This window comes from Drosophila suzukii (assembly GCF_043229965.1).
Source record: "Drosophila suzukii chromosome 2 unlocalized genomic scaffold, CBGP_Dsuzu_IsoJpt1.0 scf_2c, whole genome shotgun sequence".
NCBI classification, from domain to species: Eukaryota; Metazoa; Arthropoda; class Insecta; order Diptera; family Drosophilidae; genus Drosophila; species Drosophila suzukii.
The window spans coordinates 15,738,209-15,746,607 of record NW_027255896.1 but is presented as its reverse complement, the minus strand read 5'-3'; the positions used below and the strand labels follow the sequence as shown (position 1 = coordinate 15,746,607).

The 8,399-nt window shown below is 39.1% G+C and overlaps 1 protein-coding gene and 1 long non-coding RNA gene across 4 annotated transcripts; one reads left to right on the top strand and one right to left on the bottom strand.

The window, feature by feature from the left end:
• Nucleotides 1-564: 564 nt before the first annotated feature.
• On the top strand, nucleotides 565-5,271 carry Clamp (Chromatin-linked adaptor for MSL proteins). 3 transcript variants are annotated; one of them, XM_070998817.1, is made up of 7 exons: nucleotides 565-783; nucleotides 1,097-1,267; nucleotides 1,335-1,532; nucleotides 1,594-2,032; nucleotides 2,086-2,359; nucleotides 2,424-2,612; nucleotides 2,677-5,271. In XM_070998817.1, the coding sequence occupies exons 2-7, from the start codon at nucleotides 1,112-1,114 to the stop codon at nucleotides 3,110-3,112; spliced, it is 1,692 nt and encodes a 563-aa protein (XP_070854918.1). In that variant the 5' UTR covers nucleotides 565-783; nucleotides 1,097-1,111; the 3' UTR covers nucleotides 3,113-5,271. The 3 variants fall into 3 exon arrangements, with proteins under 3 accessions (XP_070854918.1, XP_070854916.1, XP_070854917.1); XM_070998815.1 differs by having other exon boundaries at nucleotides 2,409-2,612; XM_070998816.1 differs by having other exon boundaries at nucleotides 1,079-1,267; nucleotides 2,409-2,612.
• A 1,450-nt stretch (nucleotides 5,272-6,721) lies between these two features.
• On the bottom strand, nucleotides 6,722-7,851 carry LOC139354562 (uncharacterized). Its single transcript, XR_011605520.1, has 2 exons — nucleotides 7,652-7,851; nucleotides 6,722-7,048 (listed from the first exon to the last, which is right to left on the bottom strand). It is a non-coding gene; the product is annotated as an uncharacterized lncRNA (long non-coding RNA).
• Between the last annotated feature and the right edge of the window lie 548 nt (nucleotides 7,852-8,399).

Sequence of the window (8,399 nt, the reverse complement as noted above, 5' to 3'; positions counted from 1 at the left end):
ATGAAAAACAGACCCGACGAAAAGCCTTAGCCGCGTATTTGCCTTTCGCTCACTACTATGGTTTTCGTCGATGTGAGTACTAGGCTTTTAAGTCAATTTGTGACAAATGTGTCTGCACACTTCTTTGCATAAATATTTCATAAATAATTCATTTTTGAGCTATAATTTTGTCCAAATTTTTTAAATGCGTGCACCTTCAAATGGCTTTTTCTTTTTATTTATAATGTATGTTTTCGTGCAAGAGTTTTCCTACCAAGTATGACTTAAATAAGAGCATAGCAATATATTTTTCACGGTGTGATCATTTGCTGATTTCCTAGCCGCTGGAATGCTCCTTGGTCCTGCACCAACAAAAATTCCTTATAACGTAACGTATTAAAAAAAACATTTAACTCTGAAATACTGCATTTTTCCCGATGAAGCGTATCGTTTTACCACGTGTATTTAAGAAGAAAAAGTTACTAGTGCGGAATTTGGTCGCTGGATCGTGTGAAAAGCCTATAAAAACATTTATTGCTTGTGAGAAAATATCGATATACTGATATATATTTCACATTACAATTCCCCATTCTCTCGCGTTCGGAACAAACGGGCAAAACGGTGCGGTGGTGGAATTAGAGAAGAAAAACTTTATTTAATAGTTTTTGTGCTTTCACTAATATAAGTGCACTTGTCAGAAACTTCTTCAAACTAATTCAATTAGAATCGTCTTTTGCTTCCAAATCTTGTCTTGCATTTGCAAGACAGGCCAAACTGATTTGGTGTGGGTTTTTGGCGTAAAAGGTAATTTCTAAAAACTTAAATTGGCGTAAGAAGTTAATTTATATAATGTGTCTCAAAAACAAAAAGGATTGCCCTATATAACGAAAAGGAATGCTCCAGACGATTATTGGGGATGCATTTTCTGTTTCATATGTACATATATTTTGTCTTACCGTCGCCATCTTTAATCGGTCTTTTTTCCTTTGGTTACTTGATTACACTATATTTATCTCCCTCGCTCACACGGTAGAGTGGGCGACATATTTTTGAGAGATGTCGTCGTAAATATAATAAATAAATAAGCGTTTTATTAAAGTGCATATGTGCGCTGTAGTGACTTGCAGGCGCGATGGAAGACCTCACCAAAAACATAATCTTCACAAATGCTCTTAATGGGCAACCAGCTACAATTCAGTACCAGACGGCGGATGGCACGATTCTTAAACAGCCTAAGATTGAGGGTCAAAAAGCGGAGCAGCAGCCTACCTTCTATTACACGACAAATGTAAGTGCTAAATATATTCTGTTTTTATAAAGATTTAACAAATAACCTCACACTTTTCTCCACGTAGGGCAATGGCGGAACTGTCAATCTGGCGCAGCTGGCCACCACGGATGACAAGACGTGTTACATAGCCCAACCAGTGGGCGGCTACAACTACGCCCTGGTCAATGGGATGCCAATCAATCAGGGCGCAGCGTTAGGCATCGCCACGGTAGACGCTCAAGGCCGCATCCAGATCGTTAATCAGAACAAGCCAATATCAGCCGTAAGTAATAGTAGTGTACCACTTACAGTTTGCCAGAGCCTAATGTCATTCTCCGTTACAGAACACCATATCCAACATCAGCTTCAAGTGTGATGTCTGCTCGGATATGTTTCCCCACCTGGCCCTTCTCAACGCCCACAAGCGAATGCATACAGAGGAGGAGCAGCAGCAGCAACAACAACAGCAGCACAACACCCAGCAAGCAGGCGGCGACTCGATAGCCGTGGTAAGCGCCCAGGGTCTGGTGCAGGCACAGAACATCATTGGCAATGGACAAATGGGCCAGATACAGATAGTGTCTTCGGACACGCTGGAGCCAGTGCAGCAATCAGTAATGCAACAGCAACAGCACGAATCCAAGGCGAACAAGTGCATAATCTGCGGAAACTCCGTACATCAGCAGCCCAAACGCAAAGTACCTAAGCAGGTGCGTTGTGAGTCTTGCATACAGGCGGAACAAGCGGCACATCAACAACAACAGCTCTTTGTGGCACAGGACGGTAATTGTAGAGTTAAACATACATGAAAAAAAAAAAACCTTCCTTATATTTAGGTCAAATTGCGCATCCCGTGCAGATCATATCAACCACACCTCAGGCCCAAGCACAGCTGCAGCAAATTGTAGCTGCGCAGACAGGCGGTACGACGCCTAAACGGGAACAAAGCAGTGGGTCTGGCCATCACCCAGTAAAAAAGCGGAGTTCCCAGCAGATGACAAAGTGTCAGAAGTGCAATGGCTCTGGCGTTGTACTGGTGGGGCAGAACCCCAGCGCCGGGCACAGTGGATCGGGTGGATCGGTAAAGCAATCTGTTACTGTCAAAACTGAGTGAGTATTCAATTTAATTGCAACCCAATCCTACGCTAACAAAACCAAGGTGTTTGTCCTGCAGGAATCCGTCGAAACCCTTCAGTTGCAATATATGTGGTGGTCTTTTCTCACGTTACTCAAGTTTGTGGTCACACAAAAAACTACACAGCGGCGAAAAGAACTATAAGTGCAGCATCTGCGGATTGGCCTTTGCAAAAGCCGTTTACTTGAAAAACCACGCGCGTATTCACACAGGCGAAAAGCCTTATAAGTAATGGCGCTCCCATTATTTTTTTTATAATTTTCGCACTAAATGTTTTTTGTTTATTACGCAGATGTCAAACATGTGGCATGCAATTCTCACAGTCGCCCCATCTTAAAAATCATGAACGCACGCACAGCGGCGAACGACCTTACGTGTGCGGTGTGTGCGATAAAGGATTTGCGCGCCACGCTACTCTTTGGAACCATCGGCGCATTCACACGGGCGAGAAGCCGTACAAGTGTGAAATTTGCGGCTCGGCTTTTTCCCAAGCGGCGCACCTTAAGAACCATGCAAAGGTGCACTCTGGTGAGAAGCCCTACAAGTGCGAGATATGCTCAGCGGCGTTTGCAGATCGCTTCGCGCTTAAACGCCACCGCGGCATACACCAAAAGTACGGCCAAACAGTTCCGCGCCAGACAAATAGCGATAGTATGATGGTGCACAAGCAGGAGATTCCCGACATGGATGACGAAGCCCAACAGGAGGTGATCATTGGCGGGTTATAGATAACACCAATACAATTTAGTGATGCGGGGGTTGAGTCGGGTGAGCAGGAACGTTCGTCGGACTATGACATAGGAGAGTACCCTTCACAGCCGCTTCACGAAGGATGCTATATCAGTTGCCTCCACCGCTCATACCAGCCCCAGAAACAACACGGAGGGCAGCTTTCTTTTCACAGAGATATTGAAGGGGTAGACCAATCCATCGTTTAGACTACAAACTATGCATCGCATATTTATTTTACTCCAGCTTTTCTGTAGAAACTAAAATTGGTCAAAATCCAAACATGCTTTTTTAACGTTAAACAAACGAATGAACCTAATTTATTTAGTAAATGTAAAAAATAACTACATATAAATTATTTTAGTATATTTAAGTGTTACGTTATAGACTACTTACTTACACAAATTTTAGGTTTAGTTAAAGAATTATTAAGACGAGGCTGGCGAGAGGAATGAACCCGATTTGTAAGAATATGTACAGCAAGGTTCATATACTATATATAAGTATAAGTAGATATTTATATTTATATCTATAAGTACTTGTACACATTTATATATAAGTATATGAACATATTTATATATAGTATATGTATTTGTTAGGGCGGTTCGATTTGTATGGGCCAAAAAAGTGAAATATATCGTATGGGGAACGTTATCTATGGACAGATCTAAGTAATTTTGCAAAAGAAACTCTTGATAATCACCGTTGACCCTCTGCATTTGCAAGACAGAAATACTGGTTTTTTGATTAAAGTTTTCTCAGTAGCCTTGAATTTGACCATTGTTTCAATGGAACCAAAAAAAAGTTATAAATCTTGTGGGTTAAACATAAAACATGGGGCAATTCTAACCAATATTTCCCAAGAAACTGTCTAAAACTATGTTTAACAATCAGCAATTACAAGGGAAAATACGTTTTTCTCAATATTCGAAAAAAATATCAAAGTAGCCATAATAGATGACCTAAGCACCGACATTGAAAAAATATTTTAAAGAGAACACAATTTTAACAAAGCGTATAAATTAATTCCCCTAATTATTTCACATATCCCCGTAATTGTTTATATGCATTGAAAACATTTAAATCGTAATTACGTAATTTATGAACAACTCTAAGCAATATTGCCAAAGAAACTGTCTTAAAAACCAGGTTTGATCCTCATCATTTGCAAGACAAAAAATAGTTCTTTTGATAAAAAAAATGAAAAATGGACTAGGGGCAATTCTAAGCAGTATTGCTCAAGAAACTTTGTGTCGAAAACCACTTTTGACCCTCTTAAATTGCCAAAAAAAAAATACTCTTCTTTTTAAGAAAAATATCATTGCAGCCATCACAGATAATTTAATATTAAAAAATTATTTAAAAGAGAACACGAATTTGAACAAAGGCGAGAAATTAAAATTGATAATTCTTTAGCGAAAATCGAAAAATCTATATTTCTCTTGGAAATACGGAAGGTCAAACGTCGTTTTAGGCATATTGTTTTTTTTTTTGGCAGTATGGCTTTGAATCAGGTGTCGGCTCACACATACCATCACAGTTTGCCTTGCATTAGTGTGAGTGTAGCAAACACGAAGTTTGCGCGCGGCATGCTGAAGCCTAACGTTTCTCTGTTTTGCACTGGGATCCTCTGCGGCAGCAACAAAAAAGCGCACCGAAGCTGAGAAAAAAATGACCCGAAGACCCATGCCGAAGTCACACGAACATCTAGGTTACACGTGAGCGAGCAGAGGATGGGCAGAACACTTCCCTATGCTCACTTAATAGGCCGCTGCTTTGAATTGACCATTGATTGCGTTCCGCCAAACCGGTTAATTACGTTTTTCACGTCCATATCAATGTATCAAATTTAAGGCTACTTGTAAATTTTTTTTATCAAATACTGGCTATTTTTCTTTTGCAAGGAGGGGAAACCGGATTTTAAAGGCAGATTACTTAGAAATACTGCTTAGAATTGTCACCCCTACGATTTATGATTTTTTTGGGCCCACACAAATAGACCCGCCCTAATATTTAAATATACATATACATATATGTATATGCAACAATAAGTCTAATATATCATTTTTAAAACAGAATGTATTTAAATATTATCTATGTATGTACATGTAAGTTTATATTAAATAAAACAAAAGGATAAACTTCCGTTTAGCTCTAACTCCGGATTTAGTTCAAACTTTACATATAGACGTGTTTTTGGGTCCTGATTACGGGAAAAATCGTCAAAGTTGGCGCAAATAACGGGATATTGGAAAATAATGGTAAAAACCGTAAAATTTTGGGTTTTTTGCTGTTTTTTCCGAAAATATAAGAAAAATCAAAAAAAAATTCAGACAAAAACAAAAGATATTTATAAAACGAATATTTTTTGTTATAATAATTTTTTCCCAAACCCAAAGAGAAATATTTTAAATTGGAGACTTTTAAAAATATTGCAATATCTCGCCATAAAAATGACATCGGGTAGTTTTGATTAATTGATAACAGCATTTTAGGTGATGGACCTTTTCCGAAATTTTTTTTACGATATATCGTGTCTATGTTCCTTTATCCCATTTAGCGAAATATACAAGTAAAAAAAATTAGGTACACACATACATACCGAAGATAGTACTAATCGCGGCGATTTTTGTTTAAAAATACTTTTGCCTGCGATATTAGAAATGCTTTTTATATAAATTTTGTTTATACATTTTATATCCGTTTTTATAATTTGAAATTTATTTTGTTTTCTTACCTTTATTTTTAACTACGGCAACTGATATTCTCTTTCCAACATTTATATTTTCCATATTTTTTTTTATTAAGACTTTATTTTATATTAATTGTTACGTACGCCCTCCACATAGAAAGATTCACATAGAGAAAAAACGACGAATCTTTATCCAGGGGGAGGGGTGCATGTGACTAACCAGACTCATACTGGTAAGGGCAGAAGAAAATGCAATTCGGCAATTCTCGGGTGTCGCGTGGCCAGAACAACGGCCACTATCGACCTATTGGTAACCATACTCCGGTAGCTGGCAAAGGGCAACAGCCGGCCGTTGACTCACAAGATAGCAGATATCAAGAAACAGTAATTCTAGGTGGGAACACCTAGTTTATCCGATCCGTACCCGCAGCCAAGTAAAAGCTCTAGTCTCGTATAAAAGACCTTAAACAAATAGAGAAAGAGAGGAATCCATTTGGGTGTCTTGCTGACGGAAGCCGGCAGCTTCGAGGGAAGGCGACTTTCCCTGGGGCAGTCGTCCATGAAGTCTTCTGCCACCAGGACCAGCCACCATATCCAACAGTCCTTGAGGAGAACACAATTGCAGCTCGAAATAATTATGTGTCGAACCAGCGCCGCTATTGCCATCAAAGAACGTGGAGAAGATCAACAATAAGGACGACATCCGACATACTGCGATGTTTGTGGACGCAGTATCCGTGATCTCCATGCTCCTGAAATTTGTTCAGCTGTAGGAACCATCCGTTCAGAGCGTAGCGACCAATAGCATACGTCGGAGAAAGTAGTGATGCAATATAAATGTGTTAATCGAGCCAACCAAAGCTGAAGTGAACTCATGCATAACCAAGGACCAATATCCTCAAATAACACAATTGGATAACAAGTGAAAATCAAGCATTCAAACATGCATTGAAACATATTTAAACCAACCGAATCAATAGACAAAGTGCGAATCATGATAAACAATTAGAGAGGACGAATCTCTCCACCAGCCGTTGAAGAAGTCGCATGCCTCTAGCATAATATATATATATTTTGTGTTTAAGTGAATTGATATACTTAAGAACAGCCGTATTTTGGTGCACGTATATTTATATATATATATCCAATATAATATTTTCCCAAAGCCCAGGATCCGGAGCGTCGAGATCTCATCGCCCAGGATTTAAAGAGGGGGTAAGTTTGTCGGGACACGGTTCCTTTCCTATAAACATACATATATAAATATTCGTGCAGTATCCTACAGTTTTATAGACTACTATAAACTTTTGCAGCGGCGAGTATCAGCCTTGTAGTTATTTGATAATTGCAAGAGCCCTCTGAGCGACGTTTGTAGTCGTGAATAGTCAGTATTTTGCTGATGTGTGCACCTTCATAGGTGATAAATTCGATACTCTCCGCTAACAGAATAATTGTCAATTAAGTTAGATTAATCAACAGACGCAGATATATATTACGTAATAAATTTATAATGTGAAAAAGAATTGGAAACCATGGTGTGCTAGAACTCTAACAAAGGCGGTGTGCTGACGCGAGGAGTGAAGTAGGTCAAGAACAATGACATAACTTTCGACGGACAACCTTGACAATAGGGGATCGTATTGCGCGGCCTGCGACGATCCATTGGCACACGAATGTGTGAAGGGGAGGGAATATGGCCAAAACACAGCCCGATCGTATTGCGATCAAGCGACAGCTAAGCTTGTTGGGCAGTGTGGACTGATGACTGACGAACTTGTTGACTAATATTATTTTCCAGGCACTTTTAATATTTATTCTCGTTATGTTGGAGAGGAGAGAGGCTTACCAAGATCCCACGACCCAAATACGACGTAGCTTATGCCGGCAAATGGTGCCTGAACATCGGACGCCTCTCCCTCGGCCCAAGTCCTTGTCAGGACTCGGGCACTAATATGCCCACGTAACATAATATAGTGTTCTTAAAAATGTTATTGCCGTTATCCGTACGGCCGTACCATAACTAAAACATTGAGCGACATCGATATCGATATCGACACGCTGATATAACAACAAGCTTTCGTGCGATATATCGGGCAAAATGACGCCAGTGGGCTCCAAAGGCTTATTATTTTCAAACCTTGTGAAAATTTAATCTTATTTAGCGTTTTAAACAAAAACGATTATTTTTATAGAAAAAATGTATAAAACATAAATTACTAATTCTTTCAGCTTTTATTTCTCTCTGGCAAACTTTTTGATTAAGTTAATATATTCGAAGATATTTACGAAAAAACGTTTTTACCGTTATTTTCCATGATCCCGTTATTTGAGCCAAATTTGACTATTTTTCCCGTAATCAGGACCCCAAATAACGTGTATATTGAAAGTTTGGACAAAATCGGGCGTTGGAGTTAAACGGAAGTTCACCCAAACAAAAATCAAGCAATATTTGAATAAAACTGAAACTGCAATAACAAATGTGTCTAAACAAAACTGTGAAGTCCCCAAAAAAATTTGAGCTAGGGCTTACACATTGTTTTTGAGATTTTCTTAAAAACTGGTTCGCTATTGCGTGATTTGGTTTTCTCAAACAT

Excerpts from the sequence above, each read along its gene's own strand:
- Clamp (XM_070998815.1), top strand. The coding sequence starts at position 1,112 with ATGGAAGACCTCACCAAAAACATAATCTTCACAAATGCTCTTAATGGG. Across the intron at positions 1,533-1,593 it reads AGAACAAGCCAATATCAGCC|AACACCATATCCAACATCAG; the intron begins GTAAGTAATAGT and ends TCTCCGTTACAG. Across the intron at positions 2,033-2,085 it reads GCTCTTTGTGGCACAGGACG|GTCAAATTGCGCATCCCGTG; the intron begins GTAATTGTAGAG and ends CCTTATATTTAG.